General features: G+C 28.3%; 2 protein-coding genes across 7 annotated transcripts; both read right to left on the reverse strand.

Moving 5' to 3' along the window:
* Positions 1-376: 376 nt before the first annotated feature.
* On the reverse strand, positions 377-10,544 carry NT1 (Neurotrophin 1). Of its 2 annotated transcripts, none has more exons than XM_015518952.2 (10): positions 10,355-10,544; positions 7,835-7,998; positions 6,556-6,856; positions 6,254-6,341; positions 6,021-6,165; positions 4,508-4,624; positions 4,300-4,446; positions 4,104-4,227; positions 3,766-3,887; positions 377-693 (listed from the first exon to the last, which is right to left on the reverse strand). In XM_015518952.2, the coding sequence occupies exons 1-10, from the start codon at positions 10,391-10,393 to the stop codon at positions 450-452; spliced, it is 1,491 nt and encodes a 496-aa protein (XP_015374438.2). In that variant the 5' UTR covers positions 10,394-10,544; the 3' UTR covers positions 377-449. The 2 variants fall into 2 exon arrangements, with proteins under 2 accessions (XP_015374438.2, XP_015374437.2); XM_015518951.2 differs by having other exon boundaries at positions 3,646-3,887; positions 10,355-10,542.
* Positions 10,545-12,453: 1,909 nt separating this feature from the next.
* On the reverse strand, positions 12,454-15,409 carry LOC107169265 (solute carrier family member mahogany). 5 transcript variants are annotated; one of them, XM_015518953.2, is made up of 8 exons: positions 15,155-15,409; positions 14,957-15,077; positions 14,750-14,862; positions 14,549-14,681; positions 13,697-13,847; positions 13,326-13,413; positions 13,036-13,242; positions 12,454-12,951 (listed from the first exon to the last, which is right to left on the reverse strand). In XM_015518953.2, the coding sequence occupies exons 1-8, from the start codon at positions 15,261-15,263 to the stop codon at positions 12,566-12,568; spliced, it is 1,308 nt and encodes a 435-aa protein (XP_015374439.2). In that variant the 5' UTR covers positions 15,264-15,409; the 3' UTR covers positions 12,454-12,565. The 5 variants fall into 5 exon arrangements, with proteins under 5 accessions (XP_015374439.2, XP_089082111.1, XP_089082110.1 ...); XM_089225985.1 differs by having other exon boundaries at positions 14,933-15,087; positions 15,155-15,269; XM_089225984.1 differs by having other exon boundaries at positions 14,933-15,077; positions 15,155-15,183.

Raw genomic sequence — 15,409 nt, forward strand, 5'->3', positions numbered from 1 at the left:
ACCTGTAGTAATCCACAAATCATGTGTCTAGACTACCTATAATTGATATCATGAGTCACGTGTGGTGTATTATAGACACTCAATTATATTATTTGATGATAAATATTTAAAAAGAGACTATTTTTCTATGATTTATAGCATACATTTTATGCAAATAGAAACAAACCAAATAACAGAGTGTAGTCTGCTTGAAAAAAAAACAATACTAACTAAAACCACAGCAATGACGGTCGCAGTGAGGGAAGAAAGTGTTGTTGGAACGTGACCGAATCGGAACAATTAGTTGAGTGTTTATTAATCTACTGCCTGTAATATATGAAATGATATCGGTCAAGTGTTGCCGTGTTGGAATTTCCGGTACAATACAAGTGAAAGGTACTCAGAATGTAAAATTTTAATATTAAAATGTAAATAAATAAACAAATAAATTAATACAGTAGTTATGAAAATCATTTCAAATGTCTCGGGCCAAACTCTTCTGACATGGGAGTCCAACCATTACTAGGTGTTTGGAATTCGGTGCTGGGAACCATCAAATCGGCTTTGCGCTGCATAAGGTCCTGCTTCCGAACTTCAGGAGGAGTTGACGATTGCGGTGACACAAAATATTCCATAATCGGGTGATAGTTGTAATTAGTTCTAGTAGTTTGATATGGATCTGGTGGTTCGGTTGGAGTGTTTTGAGTCGTCAATCTGAAATATATATTTATATATTTAGTATATTTAGATTTAACACTTTGAGCTATACATATAATAAACTATTAACTAATGTTCTCAAACTGAGGTTCACAAGTTCACTTAAGTATTGCACTATGTATATGCTTTCCCTAAGTATTGTATTTTAAATGTTATTCATAAATAAATGATAGCAACAGAGAAGTATTATTGTGCAAGCACCGCAAATAGACCCTCTCCTGCTTTCGATTGTAACAGGAAAAAAAAAGTTCACTTGAGTAGGTCCAAGAAATAAGAACCCATCTCGTTGTATTTAATGAAATAATAATTTTAAATAACTATAAATGAACATGGTATTTCAGATAATGTTATATTGTGGTTTAAAAATTAAAATAAAATATAAATATAACAGTATAATATTTTTATCAGACTGTAAAAGATAAATAAAATATAACATTTTTATTGTTGTTTATTTTTGTTAGGAGTTCAAGCATGTTTTCTATCTACTTATATCGGTCTGTTTCAGAAAAAGTTAGGAAATGGTTTAGTAAATAATAATATTGATTTTTAGATATTAAAATAGTTCAATATGTTATAGTTTTGAGAACAAACATTTTGGTCATGTGTTATTTCAATGAAATCATGTTAAAGTACTGTTTACTTTGGCTATAAAATATCTACCTACCCATAAATTTTTTTTTATTCTAATAATAGTTAATAACCTCACCTAATTTGTGCATTACCTAGGTACATATTAACCTACAGTATAATGAATAATAATAATATTTAGGTTTTTAACTTCTTTTTATTTTCTCGAAAAACATCATCACGACTGAAATATTATATTATGATGTGAAAATGAACGAAAACTTATTTTAAGGATGTTTTAAATTATTCTACTTTGTAGTTCAATAATACAAAAGTTATGTGTTTGGTTTGAAGTTTACTGAACGTATATTAAATATAAATATAAATTAATAATATAGTATTGGTTTGGTTATTATAATCTATCCATTCAATTAAATATTTTAAATGAAATTTTCTATTAAATATAAGAAATATATTATGTTATATGCTTATAGAATCAAAGAAATCAAAACATTTTAAATTACTTAGAAAAATACTTAAATTATACTAAATTCCTGGTAAAGAAATATCCGAAGTTTTTCAAGCATACTCCAAGATTTAATGGGAATAATATAATTGAAGAACGAAGTACGAAAAGTTTTAAGTCACCCCACTAACATGGAGAAAGCATTAGGGGAAGCCAACGTTGACGCCATTTTTAATTTTTATAGATCTATCTTACAAACCTATTGCAACCGTATTGTAAATGTAAATACTTATATATATACACACCTTTATAATCTAAATATCTTATGTACTTTATGTATCTTATGTAATCTTATCTTTTATATATGTAAAATTCTAAGTTAATGTAACATTGTATAGACTAATGACCATAGACGTCGAAGCCTTTATTCTTAATTAAAAAAAAATATAAATGAAACATTTGTGAGAATTTATTGCCTTTGATTGAGTAGTACACTATAGTACCTAAATACTAATATTGAGTGTTTCAGTTAAAGCAATCACTTTAGCTATTTCATGTAAGTATCTATATTCTATACTGTATTTTAATTCATTATTACTAATTACTAGGTGTTTGTTTTTAGAATTTAACTCTTTATCATTAAATTTCCCAAAGTTATAATGTTACAGTATATTTAACAATTCTTATTATTAACCATAGGCGCTTATTAGTCAATTATTAGTTTAAATTTCATTTAAAGTTGTTTATTTCTTTTTGCTAGCCGTTAGCATGATATTATTGTTAAGAAACTCCATAAACTTGTCTAAGATATCAACAATTATCATATTATTTCGTATAAAAACTTTATTATACATAGTAGGTACCTATGCATAGATAAAAATTAATTAAAAATATTTTTATAAATAATCAATGTAAACGTTAAATAACAAACCAATTCAGACAAATTCATATCTCTACGACGTTTCTGGTTACGTACTATTTTACTCGTAACTTTCCATCGCTAATATTAATACCTATTATTTGATTTAATTTATCCCGGAAATTCAAATAATATAAAAATAAAAAACAAATCTTAGGTACTTTGAGAAACAATCAATTATAAATACAACATTCAACAGAGAATAATTATAAAGTATCTTCACTGCAACACAAAACACACTATAAATGAAACTATAAAAGGTATCGTAAAAGCATGTAAACATTGTTAAACAGCATCGAGATATTACTATCAATGGTAACATCTATTTTGAATTACCTAGTTATTTGTATTCTAATAATATACAAATTTTAAATTGATTTCAAAATAAATAGTATATCAATATATATAAAATATGTTTGCTATATTCTACAACAAAGTATGTATCTATGTATTCTTGATATGTGTATGTATATTATAAATTGTTTGTGTATGTAGTATGTAGTGTAAGCCACCTATCTTTAATCCATCTTTGACCATTAAAAATGTTTAATCTACCAGATAATCTATTGCTGCAGTGAATGTTATATACATGGTTTATTATTATTATTTTGATATTTTACTGTACAAATGATGTAAAATATTAATAAATTAGTTAAATCAAATTCAAATATTATATTTAATATATATTATGTCATCTATTACATACATAAAATTGTCTAAGATTACCATGTGATAAAGATAAAATATTTTGAATTTATGAAAATATTTTTGATGTCTAAAACATTATAAGAACGAAAGCCATTTTATTACCAAAATATATTAAACACATCTTAGTGGGATTACGATAGCGTCAGATTGTGTTAACAAGAATAATTTATTACCAATTACTATTACGATGTAAAAAGTCAAATTAAGATAAAGATAGGTAGGCCAAAGTTGTCAATATTTTATGATCATATTGCTAACAGTTATTGTTATTGTATAAAATAATAATTACTTATTTTGGTTTTTCTTGTATGGTCTCCTAGTTACAGGTGGGTATTTAGCAGGGAGTGTTTCATGCACCGTAAATTGGGAAGGGCTAGTAGTTTGTTGTATTCGTTTATGAGGTGCTAACTTTTTTTGATTAGTGTTTGAAGGTAATGTATGTTGATCGTCTGCAACAGAATTGTGTGACTCAAAGTTATCTGGAGCTAATGGATTCAGTTCTTGAATATGACAAGCACAGCACGTAGGCACCTAGAATATATTGAAATCAAACGTAGTTTATTGGTTTTTATTTAATATAGATCTTTGTAAATATAACTATATACAAGACATAATAAGCTGTACTGCTGTAAACTGTAGTCGTAACAGTGTAATATACTATTATAATTTATAACAAATCAAATTAATATGCAATCCAATGTAAACTAATATATACTATACAATCAAATCAATATTAATATTTAATACCTTAAATATATCCATTGTTAATCCAGAGAACTGATCCCAAGTTAGTAACCTATGATAATTATACACCTGATGACATGTAGATTTAAATTTTGTGGAGACATGAGAACATCTGGTTTCTGGTTTTCTAAATAAAGAATAAGCAATAATAAATGATAAAGTGTACAAAGCAAGTTATGCAAAAAAAAAAAGTACTTACGAGCATTTTTCAAGTCGTAGAGTTTGAACATACTCATCAGTGTTCACTATATATTTCCATTGACCGTTTGTTGATCGAGCTTTTTTTGGTCTAGCCATCGTTACTTTACTTTGACAAATTGCAACTTCGGGATTACCATCAATTCTTCTACACCATAAATAATATTTTTTAGATTAGTTAAATAAATTTAATCGATCTAATTAAATACCTTTCGGATATATTTGCATCGAAGGAATCAGAAATATTATACTTAGGATCCTTAATTAACGCTTGAAATGCAGCTCTACTATTGGCTGTATCTTCAATGCTTTCAATAATTTCCAAACTGTAATGATTTAAACCAAAACATTATTTTATTCAATTATCCAATTTTAGTTTCCTGGAATATGTAACTATAATTACTATAGTAGGTAGTAATTAGATTAAACTAATCATAAAAACTTCTCAGTTTAATAAAATAGTAATTTAATATTGATACCCTAAAAATATTTATTTAAGGGTTCCAAGTTCATACATAAATGATTATTGATTATGAATAATATTATATCAATGTAATAACTAATAATGTAATGTATAAATTCAAAACCAACAAATCCTTATATCACATGCCTGTTAGAAGCTATACATTTTTAAATAATAAATAAATATAGTAGGTATGTGTTTTAATATCATAGGTATAGCATATTGAAATACAACCTTTAGTAATATAATACAAGTATAATTGCATTATATATAGATCAGATAAACATGGCATACATACGAATATAGCCCCCACAATATTTAATTCTGGTATATAAGTAAAATAGTTCATTTATAATATCATGAGTTGACTAAATTAGATAACGATAATATTATACCTATAAAAATTCAAATTGTAAACCGAATATGAAGTGAAAAATTACCAATTTAAACTAATTAGTATCTACCTACTTACAATAGTAGAATTTTACCGAGCTTGACTTAATATTCATTTTATATTTCCATTTTTTTAAATTAAATTATTTATTATTTTACTAATTCTTAATTATTGTGCAAAATTCAAATATGTAGTATGTACAATTAAAAAAAAGTTTTGACTCAAGGCCTTCAATTTTTTCTATAGCTCTTAAACCTACTAAGTATGTCACTTAGCTATACATTTGATTCATACTTCGTACAATTTTATTGTGTTCTAATTTACAATTTTTTAGATATTTTTACTATATTTTATATTCTTTTAGATTTTTCGCTCATTTTAATTTTAGATAAGTTTGTTTTTTACTATTTAGAAATATCTTATACATAATTAAGAATTTTCAACTATCTGTTATCTGAAAAAGTCATAAACCATGTATAGAAATATAAAAAATAAAACAAAATTAATAGGTATGTATTAAAAATTAATTAAAATGTTTTTTTTTCAAATCATTTTTAATACTTTCTTAAGTTGTTTAATGATTATTTAGTTTCATAGCTCTACAAAATCCTAACTGATTACAATCAATAGATTCAAAATACCATCACTGAGTTCAACACATCAGTTATATTAATAATATATAATTTTATGTCCAATTATTACTGCCTAAATAGACTAAATAACTGGATCGTTGATGAGCAATCCAGTATTCTATAACTAGTTATAATTGACCTTGGAACAATTTTTGATACGTCTTTTAATCTCATTATGTACTCCCCCCTCACATTCAAAATTAATCTATTTTTACAATACTGCTTGGACTAACTCGGGGTATGCTTGAACGTTCAGACAAATGTTATCACCAAACAAGTCGCAGTCATCCAGTGGGCTTTCAGAGGTAGGTGACGATTCCGGTGCCTTGCTGGGTTGTCTGAGTACAGTTGCAGGCGGCGAGTATGGTCTCTTCATACCTGTTTCGGCATTAATGCAAACGTGTTATTTAGGTCAACGGCCTTGAGACCAGCTATATTTGTGTAAGTTATAAATAAAACCAGTTACCCGGTCGTTCAAGAATCCGCTGCGGATACCGGCGGATCAATGTATTCGGCATTCGGAGGCGATTAGGAGGAACGGACAAATGGTAAGACTGTTGAAAACGAACAAAATAATATGAAACATAAAACTCAGAGATATTACAGTAATACTATATAGTATTATAGGTACCTGCGATAAACGCGTACGGTATAAATGTAATAATTATAATTATACGGTGCTAGGTTTTTAAAATCGTCTGCACGATAGCCACAATATTATAATAGGTAATAATAAATTATAATAGAATGTATATAATATTAACTGACCCCGTAACCGGATGATGCCCTAGCAGACGAACCACTGCCACCCGAGGTCGATTGGCCATTCCTCAGCATAGCCGCTATGTCTTGGCTGATGGGCAATAGGAGTTGTGCGTTCAACGCCTTGTTATTCAAGTTCTGCGATTGGCCCTTACCCATCACCATGCCGGCGAGTGCAAGCCGTTGTGCTGGGGTCATAGCCTTGATGATGGGCACGACTTGAGCCAGTCGTTCCTTCATACCCGGTTTCCGCATCGCTGACTGAACTAGTTTTTGCATACTGTCGGATTTTCGATCTGCCATATTTCTGTACACACATATATTCGCACATTATCATGATATTTTCATTTGGTCAACAGGTATTCTTTTTAAATAAACGATTTGTATTGTAGGTAAATAATTTACTTAATACGATAAAATTATATTTAAATAGACGATTCAAAAGCACGCTAACCAGTAATTCTCGGTCACAATAACTATAGCTGCTTGATCTACAGTAGTTATCAGATAATCAAAAAATAAAAATAAAATTGTTTAAATCGTCATCAATGAAACCGTTGAAACACGGTGATAATAGTTATTATACATGTCATAAATGTTAAGAAGATTTAAAAACTAAGATCGATAAAAATGTTTTTATTAAAGACAATGTACATCACCATCATGATTTACAGTGTATACGAATATGAACGTTGTCCAAAAATGATTTTTTAATTAAGTAACGAAAGTCATGTGACCAAAAAATATTATAGATTATGAATCTAACTTTTATAATAGGGTTTGCTTATCATCAACAATACATTCTCTTCTTGAAACTTCTAGTATTTTCTAGATATAATACAACAGTTGACGGGTAGGTACATTATGTGCTAATTTTTTTTTAAACTGGACAAAAATTTTATTTGATGGATAAAAGAATAGTTTAATTTCACAAAATTATCATTATTTTTGTTACGGTAGATCTAATTTTATGAAACTACAAGTTTGACAAGAAACAATGATTTATTATGCTCACGATGCAGAGTAAAATATTTTATAGATAATGTAACATGTTCGTTCGCTTATAATACGAATGTGGGTGTAAAACTGTATTAGACTGTAGAGTAATAAACTACTACAGAGAAAGTTGGTCACCATAAGATAGATTACTAACCATTTGCAGCAGAGGATTTTTAATGATCCACCTGGCTTATTATATATAATATATGACGCGATGCGTTTTTAAATACATTTTCCTAATTACGTTGTCTCACAGTGACTTTTGGCGTATTATATGGATACTCACACGGACTCATCTGGCGGCACTTCGTCCATATCATCGAGATTGGACATGGGCATTTCACCTTCCACTGTTGTATTAGGAGGCTCGTCATTGTCTGTTACATCGTCGTTACTGACGCTGTCCAAAGGAAAGTCATCGAGATCGTCACAAGCGACAGCCACAAATGCCTGTAACACGTTTAATACACACAAACATAATGTTTAAAGTTGTATTTTAAAAACAGCTGTCACATTTTAGAACATGCAATTATTCATTTTAACGACCACAATATTCACAATTGCCAACAATATTAATGGTCGCTGCACAGTAATTTAATTTAACGTCCCACGTAACTGTATACACGTTTTCCGACACTTACTCATAACATAATATTGGACGAAAAATGTTCTTTGTCGTATATATCTATATATAAAAATTTGATCAGCAGTTTAAATCAAACGTATTGTACCTAAATTAAATACTTAATGGATATAGATGTTATATATTTTGCGTCAAAATAAATTATAACTATAGTTATAGCAAGTAATTTAAAATAAGTGCTTGTTTAATTTTTAATCTTTCTAAATTTAAAATATTAAAATATAATATTATGTTTTTACTTTAGGTACTTCATTTTTATAATAATTAATATAATTCATATAACTATACTTGAAATGTTATATTTTCAAACTAAGCTTCTTACTTATAGATTATTATAATCACATAATTTTTATAATGTTATAACATCGCAGAATTAAGTGACATAAATAAATAAATAGAAAATAAAGAAAATCAAATTATCCTCAGTTCACTAGTTTGAATATTGAATTAAGTATATTTTTATCCATAAATAAATTACTTTTTTTAAATTCTGTATTATTATAATTTTTAAAACTTCAACCTTTTTTTATCACTTGCATTATTTGATACCGCAAAAAAACATTAATCATTATACATGACAGACATAGGGTTTAGGCTTAGTTCATTATTTGGGTTAACTTTTTCGATTTATCCCTATGACCCTGTATAATTTATACATTTATTTCCAGAAAACTCAGCTTCCCAGATATAGCTGTTAATTTATGTTTTTCACCACAGGATGTACAAGGCAAACAATTGTTATGTAACATTTTTTTTTATTCTTAGTTTCTATATTTTATCATTGTTCCTGTTTTAATTAATTTGTAACAATCTCGATATTGTTTATGTGCTCAGAATTTTTAATTATCTATTATTTAAAAACAAAACATGCATAGGACTACATGAATACGTAATGCAAACTCATAACATACAATTAATTAATAACTGAATCTGAAAACACAAATTAAAAATATAAAACACCTGATAAATAGTTCTTTTTAAAAGTTATTATAGGCTATTATGACCACTATTATATTATAGTCGAATAATAAAAAAAATAATATTTTAAATAGTTATGAATTTTAATTTTTTAATTGGCGGGATTTTATTTAAATAGTATATCAACGTTATCACATAAAGTTTGTTATTATGACTGCTGATATTTTCAATAAAAATATGAAAACGTGTAAAATCAGATGTTGGAACATGTGTCAACGCATCAGTCTCGACTGAATGTCATCAATAGTTTTCACTATCTTTTAAATCAGTCAATATTTTTCTTTTCCTTTTATTCATCTGTTGTGTATACCTGATGAGGCTGGGACTATCGAAAGAAATATACAGTAGTTCACTTTCACAGGATGCATGACCAATAGACCGAAGAATAAAAAAAATATTAATCTTGTTTAATCAGTTTAAATTCTACACACATTGTTTTTTTTTTTTAACAAAAAAAAGACTCAAAAACAATTTCAACCCATTTTTATTAAAAAAAAAAAATTATTCCTTAAAACTTTAATCATTAAACAATCGTTTGTTTATTATACCGTAATCATCATGAAATACAATTTAACCTTTAAATGATTTTATTATTATAACAACATATTTTATTTTATATCAATATTTATTAGCCCATATTAGGTATATTTTATACTCAAACACATTTTTAACATAACCCGAAAATTATAGTACCTACCATGAATATTTATTAATTCTTAAGAATATATTATTTTTTATACTTACCTATTCTTGTTATATATTAATATTAGTAAATAATTTAATACATTACTTATGTTTATCTTTAATAAAATAATAACATGATTTATCTGATATGACACGCCATTGATGAGTATCTCAATGTTAAAATTATACTAAATAAAATAGCTTTAGTATTCAGTATTTAGATAACTACCTAACCTAACTTATGATTATCTTATGCCTGGTCTAATATAAAGTAGTGACAATATTTTATTAACCTATGCAGTACTTTGCAATATTTAAAAAAGCTGTCTTATCTATCATAAATATGAATTTTAATATATCAATACATTTTTATTAATAATAAATGTTATGAGAAATCAAAATTGTCAAACTGTATTTGAGCCTTACAGAATTTACTCAAATAAATAAATACTAATTTTACACTTATTTAATGTTAATACTAATTTTGTATTCTTTACTTACCGCTGCCGCAAACAACCACAATATCCAAACGTTATGCATCTTAAAATGGTATTGGCGTGGTATTCATGTCTGTGTTAAAAACACGTAGCTGTCATAATACAAACAATAAGACAATACCTATTTAAATACGATGTAACTATAACATACAAGACGATAGGGAGCTACTAGTATAGATAAGTCACTGTCTCTTCTGTTCGGAGATACAGTGAGATGGAATGTCGAACCGGTCTATGGTGGGGCACATGCGCGCGTTCACGGAGGCCGAATAAGTTGGTCATTCAAGTTTAAGGTCAGTTATGTCTGCAAGGCGCCGTTTCAGATCTTAACAATATGTAAATTATATGTGATGGTTTGTATCTTCTTAAAATCTCTCAATTTGATTTTATTTTTTTTCTATCACGACGCATAATTAAAAATTAAATTCATTTAAATAAATATAGTATTTTTTACATACAATTTATGAAAACTTGGCATTTCAGTCAATCATAACACCTTTAAAATGTACTTGTACCCTTATATATATTTTAACAAAAATATGATTTGGCCTGGGTACAGATATTTTTATTTTCTAACCGATTTAGTGTAACATTTTGTTTATCGCCAACGAAACGAATACAATATATAAACAATGGTTGCATACTAGTTGCGTCCCGAAAATATTTACGAAAAAAGGTCTAATCCGAATTGCGGCCCGAGTTTATTTTGGGTACAGACGAGTTGCGGCCCGGGTTTTTTCAATTCTAGATAATTTAATCTTAACCGAAAGACCTATCAGCAGTGACTTGGTATACTTTATAAGTACGTCCTGATATCTTCAACGGATGTAGAACGAAGTTTTTCTCGATTTTAGAGTATATTTACTGAAAATTTAAGTCTTTAGTAGTCAACTGTAACTCTTCAGGTAACTTTGAAATATTAAAAAATATACTTAATTTATTTTAATTTATTATTGTTCATGACTTTTTATTTAGATGAGTGAATGTTCAAAATGCAACATCCTACTTTATACAAAATACATAGCTAAATATCTACATTAGGTATACATCAATTATTTCAAATAGATATATATTTAATACATTTTTTTGTCCATATTACTCATTTAATGAATTATATATATTTGTCATTTTTAAATTAAATAAATTTAATTAACATGCATTTTTGTTAGCATATTTTTGCATATTTGAATGAAAATCAATGCATATTATAACATAATAAAATATAATTACATACATATAATTAATTTAATTTTAAATTCCGGAAGGCAATTCATAGGTAACTCAAAAAAACTCGGGCCACAATTCGTATGCATCCCAAAAAAACTCGGGCCGCAATTCGGAAGAAATTTTTACCGCGGGACGCAACTAGTAGCCACCCTAAACAATATCCCTAATTCCTACTATGGGTAAATAATATATTATATAATTAATGGTTACCTACTTATTGATACATTATTATATTTTCACAAATTTTATTCGAATTGGAAAACATCGAGTAACGTGCTATGTTTATGTCACACGATCGCCACATTTTAATCAAATGGTTTTTTTTTTCACCGGTAATACTCGTGATACGTTAAAAATGAACCCCTGCAACGTTTTCGAAATCATAAAATCGGGCAACATTGAATCGATTAAAAGTGGGCTATTGTATGCATGTGACCACGCATCTGTTATGCTAATAACTATAATAGCATGTGAATAGAGGCCAATGCTCTGGGAACGACAGTATTATTATTGCCCTTGACTCATATTCATCACCTCATTAAAACCAATGTTTACATTTTCCCATAACAAAAACAAATGTATTTACTATTTACCTACCTACCTTATTTTTAACGTAGGTATACATTCATAACTTTATGGGCATATTAAAACAAGTTAAAAATTATTAAGCTGACAGTGGAGAACGGCATACATACACATTAAATTATTTGTTCCGGCAACATTTCGTTTCTCATCGAGCAATGTGTGTCTGCGTGTGAGTATGTATGTGTGTGTGTGTGTAATCAAGAATTATATTTAAATCTATTTTACTAATATATACATAATATGGTTTTATTTTTGTAGATAAAGTTCATGCTGTGTAAATAAAGTAATAAGTGACCGTTATCAAATATTTTTATTCAACAATTACACTCATATACCGTTTTTCAGTGTTTACTAAGATTAACAAATGCGAAAAACAAACATGTTATAATATTATCAAATTATGTCATTCAAATAATTTCATTATGCACGAAGGCGTGAATTTAGCATATATAATTGTGTCTCGAATCCCAGATACCGTTGACAAGATGGTTGCTAACGTTCCAGCCAATATTATAAATGTTAACAGTGCTAAACGCTTGAAACCAATTATCGGAGTAAGTTTCGCATTTGGAAACGTGCGATAGCACACCCCTTCGGACTTTTTTATTTTTAGTCGACGGAGCGATCGAATTTTAACGTAAAACAATGGTGGCAAAAGGAACATCAACGGACCAGTTAACAACGCCCCGACTAAGCCCATCAATAGGTCAAATCTCGGTACAGCCTCTCCTATTGTAACCGCCAACATCACTATACATGATCTTAGAACACACCTCTTTCGATTGAATTCTAAAACACAATAATATTGCAGTGCTAAGTATTAAGGAATGTTTTGCAGCCCAAATTAATTTAGGTCTAATAGGTACCTTTTACCTTTAGGTATTTTAAGAAAATGTTCAATGTGCTGAAATAGTGCAGTAGTGCTGACTGCTGTCGATAAACATATTTGAACTGTAACTAAAGCTATATTGATGTCCAATATATAACTATCAGACAGTTGGTCCAGTAGATTAGAGCTCAAGAGCGATCCAAATCTTACATATCCGATGGTAGTAGTAATTAAAAATAATCCACACGTTACTACAAATAATGCATATAAATATAAATTTAGTTTATAGTTTTAAAAAATATTTAGTTAATCTTAATATTTGGTTACACCTTACTTAAAAATGCACAAATGATTGCCACAGGTAATTTTCGTTTGTTAGCCATATCCATCTGTATGGTGAGGACGAGAGGATGTACATCAAACTACAATATCAGTGAATTACATTTTCTGTACTATCAGTATATATATTCTAGGCGCATCTACATGGGCGGATAGGCCTACCGCGGGCAACCGGGCATTTCCCGGCGCCCCCCCTTCGTATTTCGGTAATGGGGCCCTTTAATATCATATATTATTAAATTCTTTTTCATGTGGGGCCCCTTTTTAAAATTTTCCGGTAGGCCAAAAATGGCCATCCGCCCATGCGCATCTATATACGTTTATTTATTTAGGCTATATCATAGATTAATTGAATAAAATCCAAACCTGAAATGCTAATAGTCCGTAAGCGAGAGCGACACTATTCCATGAAGGTTCAGGAATGGGTGCATACATTTCACGTTGTGTACCGTACATTGCTATCCATGTTAAGACACTCACTGAGCCCACAAAAATTACAGAACTTGATGCAATCCATCTAATTGAAAATACAAAATCATTATGCAAATGCATATTATTATTATTAATATTATATAATACCTATATATAATACACAGTAGGTACACATTACAGTATTTATAATGTATTAATTACATATAATCTATTTCATAAGTGGTTCATACTATTAGGCTTTTTAGTAAATTTAAAACATTATAAGCGTATGATGCTAGTTTTGTGAAGTATTCAAATACTTTTTTTTTAATTTCAATACTATTCAAAAACTTTTTGGAAAAATTATTCGAATACATATTCTGAATAATGTTTTATTGAATTTTTAAAATTTTTTATTCATTAAAAAAATACATTTTTTTAATTATAAAAATAATTTATATTTGAGAAAAAAATAAATGTTTCTATTACAAATAAGTTAAAAACAACAGTTTTTCTCTTTGAATTAAATATGATTAACCGCATTAATTTTCAACCATTTCAAAACTGATAAATATTAGCAGGAGAAAACATGTATTCTGATAGAATTCTAATATTTTCTTTTAATAAATAACTGTGATTATTTAAATTTCAGATTATAAACAGATAATATTTTTATATGAAATAATAAGTTGAGGTACAAAAAACATAACTAAATGATTTTGAAATTAATAAAACAATTATTCAATCAATTGATTAGTGGCTAATGATGAACAAAATTGTTCAGAATAAATATTACATTTTACGTACTTCATATCTTTAGGACTCCCAAGCCAAAGAGGTGGGCACAATATTATTCCAATAACAATCAACCAAATGCAAGGTGACACGTCAAATCTTTCACTCGAGAGTTTAATTCCAAGAATGTGAAGATTGTAAGAAGCTTTGGTTTGAAAATATGTTTACTGATTACAGGATATAATCGGTAAAAATAAACGTCACAACTCTTACCAATTAGGAGGTTTGGAATGCACGCACCAAATACGGCGACGTCCAACATAACTGTGACAATGCGTTTAACTTTATTACCGAAAATAAGCTCAGCTAAAGCAGCATATGGATACCTAAAATACATTAAATTATTACATATTGAGTGCCAATAATAATAAAAAAAAAAAAACGGATATTTGATACTTTTTCATGCCATGATGATATTACCGGTTTTTTTTTACAATATTTGGTTCAATCTCTTCAGCTATGATCCAACATTTCCCCAACAAAATTGCAGTGTATATTTGGATTGCAAACACACTAATTGCCAGTGGTATTCCTAACCATCCTGTGTACCTCTGATTATTACTCAATACCCATTGGTACAAAAATAATAAATAATAATATGTTCCACATTATACTCACCACATCTTATTATAGGTCCTGGTAACACGACTATTGGAAATATACCAAACAAATCAACAATACACAAAATTGCGAAAGGCACCGTCAAACCACTAGAGTCCACAATCATTTTAAAGTATTTTGTTTTACTGGCTTTCAAACCAAAATTGCAAAATAAAAATATGTTTGTTGCTACCTCTATTGTTAACTATCTACACCATACTGAACATTCTTATGATACTAAATATTCAAGTAATACAATCGTGGTAGATGAAG

Source organism: Diuraphis noxia, unplaced genomic scaffold (genome assembly GCF_037042655.1).
Source record: "Diuraphis noxia isolate RWA-SAM2 unplaced genomic scaffold, SU_Dnox_SAM2 contig0004, whole genome shotgun sequence".
NCBI classification, from domain to species: domain Eukaryota; kingdom Metazoa; phylum Arthropoda; class Insecta; order Hemiptera; family Aphididae; genus Diuraphis; species Diuraphis noxia.